Source organism: Pogona vitticeps, chromosome 2, assembly GCF_051106095.1.
Source record: "Pogona vitticeps strain Pit_001003342236 chromosome 2, PviZW2.1, whole genome shotgun sequence".
Lineage (NCBI taxonomy): Eukaryota > Metazoa > Chordata > Lepidosauria > Squamata > Agamidae > Pogona > Pogona vitticeps.
Window position 1 is genome coordinate 31,950,132 of NC_135784.1, and position 14,336 is coordinate 31,964,467.

At 43.3% G+C, this 14,336-nt stretch overlaps 1 protein-coding gene across 1 annotated transcript; it reads right to left on the reverse strand.

Moving 5' to 3' along the window:
* Positions 1-3,717: 3,717 nt before the first annotated feature.
* Positions 3,718-13,293, reverse strand: LOC110069951 (histone H1.4-like). The gene has a single exon (XM_078388774.1). It carries the CDS (start codon positions 11,497-11,499, stop codon positions 10,966-10,968), a length of 534 nt encoding a protein of 177 aa, XP_078244900.1. The 5' UTR covers positions 11,500-13,293; the 3' UTR covers positions 3,718-10,965.
* Between the last annotated feature and the right edge of the window lie 1,043 nt (positions 13,294-14,336).

The following is a 14,336-nucleotide window of genomic DNA, read 5'->3' on the forward strand; positions in this document are numbered from 1 at the left end:
GGAGGTCATAAAATGCCTCTGAAGCCATAAATGCAAGGCAAGCAACAGAGAAAAGATAGCACCCCCATGAAGTTATGCACAGCCATCTACACTGGTCATTTACCCTGCAGTTTGCATCAGATTTGGTACAGACAAAATCAAATTAAATACTAGCAATTATGCAACACAAAGCTAAGCCCAGGGAAGCTCGGTTGGGCAACTTTCTCTTTTTAGAGAGGAATCAAATTTTTTCATTCCACCAGCAGGAGTGGGTTAATTTTGCTCCAATTTGTTGACATAACTTTTCATCACTTTTTGCCCTGTATGATTTCCTGATCCAGTACAAAGGGACGGTCATGTGTGAGTCAGTTCCCCTCAACCGAGTCCCTGTTATCTCCAGACAGTTTATTTTAAAGACGCTTTCCAAAGTCAGACAGATTATAGCTAAGTTTCTTTGGAAAAAAAATTAAAAAGCGGTGGAAATAGCCAATTAGCACCTTGTCAGATCAAAGGCATCTGATGTGGTCGGCTGGGTGGATGGGTGATGGTTGTAAGAAACTTGTTTGTCATCTGGACATCTACAGCGATTTCAACCAGAGAAACCAACAAGGGCTTCTTTGAAAAACTGTGGACCACCATGGATCTAAGTGCATTTCCCTCCTGTGTAATTGAATCCCTCATTGAGGCATTGTCCTGCCCTTCCCTGTAAAAGAGACTATGCTGCTATTTCGTTCTTCCCTTCTTTAACAGGTTTTCTATGATAAGAATGAAGACGAAAGAAGTGGTGGGAGAACAAAAATAAAAATGAAATAATAACAAAAAGTAATAAAATAAAAGAACAAATTTAAAAAAGACAAAAACATGGTGGCACCTTAAAGAGTAACTTCTCTATTTCTTTAATGTGACCTTTCATGTATGAAGGAGGCACAATCACAACACACATCAAATCTTCATCTGGAAGCAGCCTATCTCATTTCAAAGTTTTGGATCCCTTGCAGGGTACTTTATACTTAACAACACAAAGACATTTTTTCAAAAGATACAGCAGAAATGTCTCTTAAAGACTCATCCAGTCCCTGGGGTTATTGAGAGATGCCCTCATGATAGCACCATATGCTCATGGCCTTTGCTCCATAGTTATTCATTTAACAGGGTGGTTCCACCTACATTGATGTGTGATACATACCCTCACCCGCACCCCTCTCACACCCTCACATTTTGATGGCTTGCTTCTTCATGAGTACAGTATTGTTGACACAGACTGAGAAAACAGCTGCCAATCTTCCTGGTTGTTAAGCAGCCATGTACATCAGAAAAGGGGGTGGTGTGGAGCAGTTGTAGCACCATTTATCACTCATGTTCTCTGGCCACAGAGCACACAAAGTGCCGTACAGTAATTAAAAAGAACAATGAAATATACAGCCAGTTCCAACCGTGTGTCTTTGCATAGCTTAAAAGCAGCAGGAATCTTAATGAATCAGTTGTCTGGTCAGGAGGATGTGGGGTAGTCCTTCCAGATTTCCCCCTCTCCCCACCTTCTCCAAACACTTGGATTCTCACTTTGCTTAACAGGCTATATGCACACAGTACCACTGGGATGTCAGATAAGGAATACCTGTTTGTGCACGCTGAGTGCTCTCGGCATAAGCACATATTAGTCTTGTTTCTGCAGCTACATAGTTTTCATTGGGAGTCGAGCCTTATATAATGTCCAGTTCCTAGCATCTACAGATAGAGCTGGGAAAGATCCCATCCAAAACTCGGGACAGCCACTTCCAAATCAATGGACCACCCTTCCCCACCATGGCTGGTGTACTCCAGCTATGCTGAACCACCACTCCCAACACACAGCCAGCACAGCCATTGCTATGCTCTAGACCAGTGGTCCCCAACCTTGGGCCTCCAGATGTTCTTGGACTTCAACTCCCAGAAATCCTGTCCAGAAGAGGTGGTTGGTGTAGGCTTCTGGAAGTTGTAGTCCAATAACATCTGGAGGCCCAAGGTTGGGGACCACTGCTCTAGACCAAAAGTTGTCAACTTTGGTGTTCTTGGGCTGCAACTCCCAGAAGGCTTCACCACGGGCTGTGCTGTCCGGGGTTTCTAGAAGCAGCATCCAAGTTTGGAAACCACTGCTCTATATGATGGGAGCTAAACCCACCCCAAATCTGAAAGATTTATTAACCAGGTTGGTTGGGGATGATGTGAGTTAAACTGAAGATGTAGGAAATTCAACAGGAACGTAAGGCATATTATGCATAGTATGGGCTGTATCCCTGAGCTCAGCTATATTTCACTATCCTGTTCCTCACCACAACATGACGATCTGAGACAATCAGGAAGGATGGAAACATGGTGGCGACCAGCCATCTCTTGATGTTATTTCTGTTTGTTTGTAAAGCACGAAAGACAACGAAAAAAATAATAATCTTCAGTTTATTATTATTAGTGTATTTTTGTGTTTATTTTTGGCAACATAATGATGTCCCTGCTAAGGTTGTCGTGGTAAATTCGGAGGTGCTGGTGTTCAATTTGACTGTCCCATGGCTGTCTCAATCAGGAGAGTCCAAAAATACAGACAGCTGGCTTGGTTCATGTTTACAAATAAGGACCAGATCTGTTGCAAAATTAATAGCTTTAAGTGCACATTCAAGACCAAATCACCCTCACAAATTCCTTGCATCACAAAATAAAGTACAACAATATACTGTTACTGGGAAAATCTATTATATCTCCCAGCAACTATGAAGGTTGCAGCTAAATTTGGAAGTAACAAGGAAGAGTGGAAGAAGGGTACAGGTGATGCCATAGTCCGCGACACTCGGAAAGTCTGGGACCTTCAATCCTGCAAACCCTGGATACACTACACCACTGGCACCCACTTAAAAGTCTTACTTGAACCTCCAAGTTAGGCAACCATGCAACACAAATCCACTTGGGGCCTCATGCTCTGCTATAATGGCATTACCCTGCTTGCCTGCTGATATAACGAATCTAATAGCCATGGCAGGAACCCTCCCTGGCCCAGTAATGTTTTCACATAGAGCAGCCCCTTTCCCTTTGTACATCCCTGATCTAACCTAGCCTAACAAAATCCAGAGCTTCACAAGGTTGAGGCTTCTGTAGCTCAGCTGATATGAATGGAATCATGCAATACAGTCTAATATAAAGGCATCACAAACAGTATTATGATGACAAAATGACTCTTAGGAATAAGGCAAATTGACCTCTTGCAACCTATGGATGAATCCATGGAATAATCAGGGGACAAGCATATTATCTAATTAAATGTTATCATCACTTCATCAGGTGATGGATCAAACAATGGCTGAATTCCTGATGCACATGTATGCAAACGGTGTAACTTTAAGACACAAATTGCTGCAAGTTAAGAAATCTCTGTAGGCATTATCTCTTGCATGTTGAGCTGCACAACTCAATATGCAACATATACTGTCTACGGAGGTTTATTGTGTCAATTTTGCTTCAAAATTACGCTATTTGTGAAAAAGTGAAACAGGATTTCAGCCATTATCATCCAAATGGGTGGCAGGTTCAGGCTTTTGATCACAGCCCCCATCTCTGGTCTCAGTGTGTGAATCTAGCTCTTCTGCATAGAATCAACATGTGTTCAACATGTACGCACCAAGGCTATAGAAAGAAGAGCTGAGGTGATGTAAGAGTTAAATATCTTGAGCTGGGACTTGATAAATCTGAGCTCTAAATAAAACTGAGCCATAAAATTCATAAAACATCCTTTGTCAGCCTGTCTTACAAGATGGTTGTCAGGATAAAATGGGAAGGGACCAGATCATCTTGAGCTCATGGGAGAGAAAGTGGAATGAAAATATAACTGTGTGCAAGGAATAGAGCTAATAATGAATAAAATAAAAAAATAATAAAACATTTAAAAGAACATGAAAACAATAAAGGAGAACTGATCAACACACAAGGATACAAAATGTGCACCTTCCGTGTGCACACTGACCACCCTTCATTATGGACAACAGAATAAGGCTTCCATGCTTTTCCTTCCAGGGGAACACTGAGACAAAGGAGAGTTGGATCTCCCATTAAACAAAGTGAGGGTTTCTCCTCAGATGGAGAATTCTGGATAGCCTGGAGGAGGCAGCAGAAACAGCCCCTCAGCCATTCCTTTCAGTTGGAGGACAGATGTAACCTGTTGTCCTCAACAGCAGATGGGGAATGTTGTTCTACCACCAACGTTGAAGTAGGATTCAGCTGCCAGCCAGTTCTACATCTGTGAAGTGAAAGGGGAAAAGGTGTGCCACCTGGACCTTCATCACCTCAGGCCAACTTTGAGCTCATTCTGTGCAAAATAGCTATAAAATGCCCTGTGTTTGCCCTATGCAAGTGGATATTCCTTGATATGGGGAACAGATCAGATTCCCATCCACAGGTGTGCCTTCTGTGGCAAAGCTTAGTAATGTTCCTTTATGTGGACTATAGCCCCAAGAAATCCCTTGCCAGCCTGGCCAATAGGATTCTGGAAGTTGTGTCCCTAAAATGTAACTTCACTAAACTCTGGAGGAGACCCATGGGCTAAAAGATTCCCAGGCCATTCTACCATGTTTCTTGCTGGGCCTGATCTGAGGGCTTATAAAAGCAACTTGAAACACAGAAATTTGAGATCTGTTTCTAACAGCTTTTGCTGGTCTGATGATGAGTGAGAGGAACTCTGTTCTCCGCTGAACCCGGGCACAGCAGGGCTCCTCTTATGACAGAACAGAAATGGTGGAACAGACCGGGCAGGTTCTATGAAGGGTGGGTTCTGAAGAATGGAAAGGAAGCAGGGGATTGGCTGTCGGGAAGAGAAGCCACTAAGGTAGGTTCCGTTGTGTCACCTTCTGATCTATAAAGAATTAAGACTGTGGCTACAGGAAGCAGTCTCAGCCAAGGCTCTGGAGGGTGAGTAAGGGAGAAAAGGATGACAGCAACCCCAGGAATAGAAATGAGAGCACAGGAGCTGATGACACCTACCCATGCACGGGCCCCTCTTCCCAGAAAAAAGGTGCCCGGCCAAAATAAGAAAAGAGGCACTTGTTTCATGGAAGGACCAACGGTAATTACGAGATCAATGCAAAAGAAAAAAGATCTGCTCTTCCTGAAGTCTACGGAGTCCCTTCCTAATATCTCAAGGCTCCTCGTCCGAGCTCTTGCCACTCGTGAGTCAAACAGTGGGCTGACTTTTGCCGAGTTGAAGGAAATGCTTGGCACTAAAGGTTACGATGTGACCAGACACTGTCCCGATCTCAAGAGAAAACTGAATTCCTTGGTTTCCAAAGGCGCCTTGGTGCGGATGACTCACCAAAGTGGGTCCATGTTTTTTGTCGTCAGAAAGTATCCGGAAAAAGCTTCTGAAATATTTGGAAACTCGGATGAGGAGGTTGGGACAGAGAAGGCCCAGGGAGTGGACAAAAGAAAAGCCACACGAAGTATGTCTCCCAAGATGAAGGGAGGTGCCCAACCTGCAAAGAGCCCTGGGCAGAAGACTCAAGAAGGTCAAAGAAGTCTCCAAAACCCGGGCAAGAAACTACAACCGAGAGAAAAGCAATCAAGACAATCTGCCCGCTCAAGCAATTCTGCCAAGAGATCCCAGAGTATCTCTTCTACCAGTAAAAGATCAAGTCCTTCAAACAGCAAAGCCCAGCTCCCGACTAAAAGGCCCCACTCATCAAACAGGAAAGCTGCTTCTAGTTCAGAAGGTCCCAGAAAATGCAGAAGACAGGCTGTACCTTCTTCTTCCAAGAGAGCAAGAAGCACTGTCTGCAAAATCACTGCGGAACAGTCCAGGTGCTCCAGCCGCAGTGTCCTAGCCTTAGTGAAAGAGCAGGGAAGTCCCTACGGCCGGGAAACCCGCAGTACAAACAAAATCAGATGTTGCCAGAGTAGAAATGTGTCTCCTCCTCAAGAACAAAGAAGCCCCAGGCGTAAGGCTCCCCATCCCACAAAAAAAGCCAAGAACAGCAGGGTGCCCAATACTACTAAAAGGGCATAGAGGAGATTGTGACACCAAATTCCAAACCAAGACACATTATAGAGGGACTGAATTCTTCTTATATTTATACATATACAGTACATTGATATATACTTTGAAAATTACATAAATATTCAGTAAAAAGACCAGAGATGACCTAGCAGCAGTCTGTAATGTATGATTGTTCTGTGGCATGTTCAATCTTCCCTTTGTACCAAGGAGTGTTTTTGTTCTGATTGATTGATTGATTGATCGATCGATCGATCAATCGATCGATCAACCGATCAATCAATTTCTATACTGCCCATCTGGCAGCCGAGGCCGCTCTGGATGGTTTGCAACAAACTAAACAGTAAAAACAATGGAATCACAAAATATAACAACATCAATAAATTTAAAAGTGCAAAACAAAATCCCATAAAATACAATAGGAGACATAATAAAATACAATAAAATAAATAGCATGAAGACATGGCTAGATACTGAGGTCCGAACTGTTTAGGGCAGTGATGGTGAACCTTTTTTGAGCCCAAGTGCCCAAACTGCAACACAAAATCAACTTATTTATTTCAAAGTGCCAACACTGCAATTAAAACCTGAATACTGAGGTTTTAGTTTAGGAAAAAAAAACAAGTGGTCCTGCACTGCATGGGTTAAATGCTTATTTGTTTGTTTTTCCTATGGGCGGTATTAACAAAGAAATACTTACCGGTCCTCCAATACCCCATTGGGCTAGACCAGTAATGGTCAACATTACACCCCTCTGCTGGACCAATGCACCAGCAGAGGGGAGTGCCAAAATCTGGGATCAGAGGACAGGTAAGTATTTCTCAATGGCGACTTATGGCTTGTGTGCCCACAGAGAGGTCTCTGTGTGCCAGCTGTGGCACGCGTGCCATAGGTTCGCCATCGCTGGCTTAGGGCCTTATAGGTTAATACCATCACCTTGAAGCAAACAGAAGTGAACAGGTAGCCAATGTAAGGCAGCCAAGGTGAGGGAAATGTGTTGGTATTTTCTAACCCCACTCAGTAGTCTGGCGCGTTCTGGACCCGTTGCAGTCTCCGTAGCAGTCCCAAGAGCAGCCCCACGTACAGGGCATTGCAGTAGTTTAATCTCAAGACTACCAACGCATGGAGCAGTGTGGTGAGGTACCCAGTGTCAAGGCAGGGACGTAGCTGGGCGACCCGCTTTAGGTGGAAATAAGCAGAACGGACCACAGACGTTACCTGTGATGCCATTGATAGCGCTGGGTCCAGAAGTACACCCAAGCTATGCACATGATCCTTTGTGGAAAGTGTGGCTCCCCTGAAGGGAAGGGAGGCACCCAGACCACAATCACTAGGGCCCCCCCAACCACAGGATTTCTGTCTTGTCTGGGCTCAGCCTCATCTATCCCAGCACCGCATCCAGGTAGCACTCAAGGAACGGGACAGCATCCTCTGCAGAAGGGTGGAAGGAGAGATAGAGCTGAGTGTCAACCGCATATGGGTGACATGAATCTCCAAAACTCTTGATGATTTCCCCCAGTGGCCACATATAGATATTAAATACAGTGGGGTCTTGACTTAAGAACGGCTCGAGTTAAGAACATTTTGACTTAAGAACCACTCTCATAGGAAAATATTGACTTGACTTACATACTTAAATTTGAGTTAAGAACTGAAAAAAAAACATGTGGGAGGCAGGGAAAGTGCAAAATTTGAACTTTCAGTTAACTGTTGGGCAGTGAAAAGGGTGCCTGTCTGCTTCCTCACTCCTCCCAGCGTTTAGAGAGTGGATTGGGAGACAGTCTTCGGACTGCCTGGTACTGCCTGGACTGTCTTTTCCCTGCCTTCCCTGAACCTTTCTTGACCTAAGAAAAAAAGAAACAAAATATCCCCCTCTAGTGGTCGAAGGCGGAATAGCAGCTTCCCATTAGTTTCTATGGACGGAAAAGAGCAGATACGGATCAAATGGTTTTCAATACATTCCTATGGGAAATGCAGATTTGACCTGAGAACTTTTTGACTTGAGAACCGCCTTCCAATACGGATTAAGTTCTCAAGTCAAGACCCCACTGTAGCATTTGGGGAGATGATTGACCCAATAGAGAGTCCACGGAGCCGACAGCATCTCCCCAAGCTGAACTCTCCGAGGACGATCCTCCTGGAAGGACCGGAGCCAGGCCAAGGCCAGACTGTCGATTCCCAACCCTGACAGCCTCCCCAGGGGGCTACCATGAGCGACGGGATCAAAGGCCGCTGATAGGTCCAACAAGGATGTTTTGCCCTTGTTGGCCTTTCTGAAAAGGTCATCTTGCAAGGCGACCAATGATGTCTCCATGCCATGATGTGGCCTGAACCCAGACTGGAATGGATCGAGGGCACTGGTTTCATCTAGGAGAGGAGCCTGAAGCTGATTGGCCACCACTGTCTCCACTAGCTTGCCAATGAAGGGGATGTTAGTGTCTGGGTAGCAGTTGTTAACATCGTCTGCAATGCTGCTACCTTTCCTCATTGCAATGTTCTTTCCCCGTCTGCTATCCCCCCCCTTTTTTTTTTTACTCCAGTGCCAAGAGTAGGCCAGCCAACAAGGCCATGGCTGTGCCAGTTTGGGGAATCTGACAGCTGCAGTCCAAAAGAGTAATTAGTCCAAGCTTTGTTCTTGCCAACACTCAATAATATGCTGCATATATCTAATCCTCCTTTAATTGACGGTGGTGGGTGGAATAGTTTTTTGGGTTGTTTCAAATTTTTCATTTGTGGAGCTTGGAATCCTTGATCCTTAAGCATGTTTCCCAATGGCCTCATTTTGATTCTGTGTTTATTGTCCTGAGCTCACTGTTAAGAGGGACTGATTTAGATATAGGTTTTGAAAGCCAAAATTAGCTGAATAAAGAAATAAGAATAGTAATACTTCCCACAACTAAAGCAGCAGTTTTGTATTTATTGTTGTTATGGGCCATCAAGTCACATCTGACTTAGCAACCCTTTAATCACTTCTAAAACATCCTATCATTAACTGTTCTGCTCCATCAGGTCTTGCAAACAAAAAGCTGTGTCTTTCTAAAGTAAATTGATCTCACAATTCAATCTTCCTCTTTTCCTACTGCCTTGAACTTTTGCTAGCATTATTGTCTTCTCCACTGCGTTTTATCTTTTCATGATGTGTCCAAAATAGTGTACTCATTAGCTCCTAGTGAGAGTTTTGGCATGATTTGATCTTGTTATTTCTTGTCAAGTCAGAACCAGCTTATAGTGGCTCAAATAGGATCCATGCCATATAGAGAATACATAGCACTGTAAAATGTGTATTGCTGCAAAATGATAAAAATCAACTAGTAACAAAAGCCATCACAATCTAGTATAATGGCAAATTCCGTAGAATGTGTTAGGTGAAGAATTACTTCATCTGTTATAAATTTCTCACTTTAGTTCTAACTTTAGTTAGTTAGCCAGAGAGAACATTTATCTGCCTCCTTTCCATCGTGCCTAATTGTATGCACTTCTGGAAAGGCACCTTACTAGGTCTTTTAAACAGACCCAAGCATTATCTTTCCTTTCAAAGGACTTTCTTTACACCCTGAAATAACTTTAATTCTCCCTTCCTTCCTGTCTATCTGTCTTGGCTTCTCTGTGGCCACACACTGGATTATAGGCCATGATAAGAGGAAATTCTCTGCCACACATGCCACTTCTTGCCACTCAGAATTTCAACATTTCCCAAAACCAAAGCTGAATAAACAAATTATTGTACTGGTTCATTGTTCTAAACAGTTTGCAAAACTGATTTGGTATTTCTCAGAAATGCCTCACTTGGGCTGACATGGATTTTATTTCTTATTGAATGAAAAAGGACCCTGGTTCCCATTGGTTTACAGGCCTGGACCAATCATATTTAGGGAAGCTACATTTTTTTTCTGGACTTATAAAAGTCAGTTGAAATGCAACGTATTTAAATCATGGCTTCTGTCTGGAAGGTGTGGGTGTTGGTAATATAGGTATAGAAAGTTTTTATAGTAGCGGAAAGACTGGAGGTTATTTTCGTGCCGAGCAATGTCGCCAGGGATACCCAAGCGCCCACTTGGCCTGCGGCACCTTCCACCTGATGCTGCGGAATAACTGGGAGCTTCACAAACTGAAGGGAAGTTACTACTGTATACAACTTCTGCTTAAATACCCAAGCGCTTCTGTTGTCGGAGAGATGGAAGTGCCAATACTAGATGGGCTAAAGCTGCCGAATTTTTACGTGAGGATATATCGGAGTCTGGCTCAGCCGTTGCCCCCCTCCCCCCGTGCACTGAGTGAAAAAGTTGCCTAGTTACATACCTATTACAAACGTGAAGGGCTCTTCTCAGAGCCAGTTAAAAACGATTCTAGGACTGGGGACAGTTTAAAATGAGACCTTATGGAAAGGAGCTCATAAGACAAATGCTGTATGTCAGAATTACAGTATTACCGATCCTTGCCTCCTGGAAGTGAAAATGTCGGGTGACTGTAAACATATTGCTGCACCCAGTGCGGTGTAGTTATTCCTGGGCAGTAACACTAGAATTCAGGAGGCGAATCGCCGCTTCCCCATAGGAAGTGACGCGGGTCATCGATAAAATATCTCGAGTTTACCTGAAAGCGAAATTATGACTTCTGTTAAACGTGCTTTTTCATGCCGGAATTGCGCGGGAGCAGGTATTTGCAATAACCATTAAAATCCCCTCACAGATGAAACATCTGAAATTCTGACCCCTACCCAGATTTCAAACGCACCCAAATTTACTTGTAATTTGAATTTACGGGGCATAATTCAACCGTCTTTTTAAAACGTTAGGGTTTTTGGGGGGGGGAAGTTTGCCGTTCTGATCTATGTAAAAACAGTGCAACCACTTTATTAAAATCATCAGGCCTTTTTTTCTTACTATTGAAAAAACAAATCAATCCCTGTATCGGCTCTTTCAGGGAGTTCTGAGTGGCTCTTAAAAGAGCCTTTTAAGATTTGCTAATGTGGGAGATGATTATTAGCCAGGCTTCTTCGTTGCCTGATGCTTGTTAAGCTGGCGCTTCCGATCAGAACCAGCAGCCGAAGCTCGGTTTTGAAGCCCTTTCGGTTTAGTTACGGCCGGCTGTTTCTTTCTGGGCTTTTTCGGCTTATGGTTCTTGGCAGACGCTCTTTGGGCGGCCGTGGCTTTTCTCGCTTTGCGTTTTTCCGACTTGGTGGGTTTTCTGGCCGCCCGACCGCGGCCTCGCTTGAACGTGCCCGACACGCCGCGGCCGGTGACGCGGACCAGGAGCCCGTGAGAAACCAAGGTGCGGAGCTCCCTCTTGAGGCGGCTGTTGTTCTTGTTGACGTTGAAGCCAGCTTCCGTGAGGGACTTCTTGAGGGCCGCCAAGGTCAGCCCCTTCCGCGGAAGCCCGGTCTCGAAGGCCTGAAGAATAAGCTGGGAAAGAGAACCCGAGGAGCGATTCTTTCCCTTCTTCGCAGGCTCAAGGGCAGCCGCGGTGGAAGCTTCGGCCGCCTGGGGACTGCCCTGCACCCGCTTCCCACGTACCATTCTACCGACTCAGCCAAAGCCACGCTGAGAAGTGAACGAGGCGCGACAGGGTGTGGGTATATATATCTGTGTGCTGCTGTGACGTAAAAGAATCGATTAGCCAGTTTCTTTTTCTGGCCCCGCCCCCCTGCCCTCGTGGAGGGACTTGACCAGGTCAGTTTTCACTCAGGTCCAGCAACGGATATCAACCTTCCTCATCATAATTCTGTATTTGTCTTCCACGCGACACTTAAAAACGGGAAACAGGTGGCTTTTCTGTGTGGCAAAAATCATATTTCCAACATTTCTGTTCATAAATATGGTCTCTGGGAGGGTTTGTGGTAAATCTTTCCCTCATACACAAAACACACAAGGCGGGAAGCAAGAGATTTGGCATTCAACTGAAATCATGCTGTTTAGCACAGCGAGTGACAACTGTAGACCTATTTGGGTCAATGGAACCTATGGAGGAGATGACCCACCAGGTCTCCAATGATTCAGTGCACCTACTTACTACACTAAGCAATAGCCAAGTCCACAACCAACCCAAGACAATTTGCTGACTGAGAGGCAGAACAACAAAGCACAGTACTGTACTTACTCTGAGCAAGTACTCAGCAGCAGTCCACTTATTTCAGAAAATCCAGCAGGGAAATCCCATGTCTCTTTGTACCCTTGACAATTAAAAAAACGTAATATAGGAATTATAAATCAAATGGTCACAAATTTGCTGCTTTTCATGATATCCCAAAACCTACTGCTTGAGGCAGAAGATCATGGTAACACCTTAAAGGAGTTATTTTTGTATTTCAACATAAACCTTCATGCATACTTCATCTAAAATATGTGATGAAGCAGATTAATCTACAAAAGCCTACATTCAAACATAAAAGTTACTCTTCATGGTGTTACCACATTCTTTTGTCTGACTATGCTTACACAGCTTCCTCCACCTCATGGTAGGATAGTCTTTGTGTTGTCTCTAGTGAGATAATCACTCACAAAATATGATTGAGGTAGGGCTACCTGGCCTGAACCTACTTCTCCAACACTTCTGTGAAAAAAATGGTGTGAGGAGTATGGATAAGAAAAATATGGGAATAATGTTTTCTGATGAAAATGCGAAATAATGCATACATGTTGTAGATCTAGTTGTAGATCTAAAAAAAAAAAAAAAGACCTCCATACAGATATGGGCAACCTCAAGAGGTTCACAGACAAAAGTTGGCCTTCTAGCACCCACCACATTAAATGCCACTGTATGGCCAAAAAAAAAAAAACTGTTCCTGAAGATATCCTGAAGCAGAGAGTATCCTTTTCACCTCCTGGGTTGTTGTTTTTCTTAACTTAGAAGTCTAAGAAGCTTCAAACAAAGACTTAAGGGGCCTCAGGTATCCCAATGGGATTATATTTCTATATTTCCAATACATTGGTGTCTGTTATCTGATCCTAACCGACTTCTTTGTCTTTTCAAACTTAATAAAAGAGACAAACATACTGTATGCTATACAAAGATTTCTCAGTAATGGGTGCATTTCTCACATGTGCTCATGTGCCAATACCATCTTCTACACCGTATGCTTCAGAGGAAATATTTTAATGCTTAAAATAGCAATGTGATTGTGAGTATTGAATCTGGATGTAATGATTTGTAGTTCTTGGGTGCATATTTCTAATCTGCAGTAATATACCTTTTTTTGTAGGACCCCACAGAAATCTCCCACAAAAAAATCATACGATGAATCAGTTTTGAAGAAAAGAGACAGTAGTGGCTTCAGTTAGTTTTTCTGTAATTTATGAAATTGCTTTCTGGAAAAGTTCTTCATATTGATATTGATATATATCTTATATCAATATCAAGATAGATAGATAGATAGATAGATAGACAGAAAGACAGACAGACAGATATTTACTGTATATGTATCTTATATATATATCTTATGAAGAACTTTTCCAGAAAGCAATTCCATAGGTTTTATATAGAGTAAGATATATCTATACTGTATATAATATATCCTCTCCTATGATTACTGTCTGGCCATTCACAATATGTGAAATCTGAATCATATACAGTATATATATATATGATTCAATTTTTTTAAAAAAAGTCTTTGTAGACAATTTGAAGGGAAGGCTTTGCAATACCTATACAGTGGTGCCCCGCATAGCGACGATAATCGGTGCAGCAAAAATCGCTGCAAAGCAATTTCATCGCTATGCGAAAATAAAAAGCCCATCGGAATGCATTAAAACCCGTTTAATACATTCCTATGGGCTTAAAACTCACCTTTAAGCGCAAATCCTCCATACGACGGCCATTTTCGCTGCCTGGTAAGCGAGGAATCGGCGCGAAAACACAGCGGGCAGCCATTTTTTTACCCGGTGGCCATTTTGGAACCACTGATGAGCTGTTGGAAAATCATCGCTATACGATAATCGGTAAGCGAAACAGCAAACCGATCATCGCAAAGCAATTTTTCCCCATTTAAAACATTGCAATGCGATCGCTTTTGCGATCGCAAAATCTTCATTGCTATGCAATTTCGTTGTTAAACGGGGCACCCGTTAAGCAAGGCACCACTGTATTAGGCCACTAAAACTCATCCTCTACCCATCATCAAATTTGGCACCAAACAGCTGTGCATGGGGCAGGAAAAACCTAACAGTTCCAGCAACCATGGTTAGATATACCACATTCCTTTGTTTGAAACCTACATCTTTGACTTGAATCTGCAGCTGTCATTTTGAACCTTGCAGTTTACAAAGGTACTGCTGTGAAAAGCAGAAAACACTACATAAATCTGTCATTTTGGAAGGAGATGCAATTCCTTTAGTGGGGAGCAGGCAGGGGAATGCCC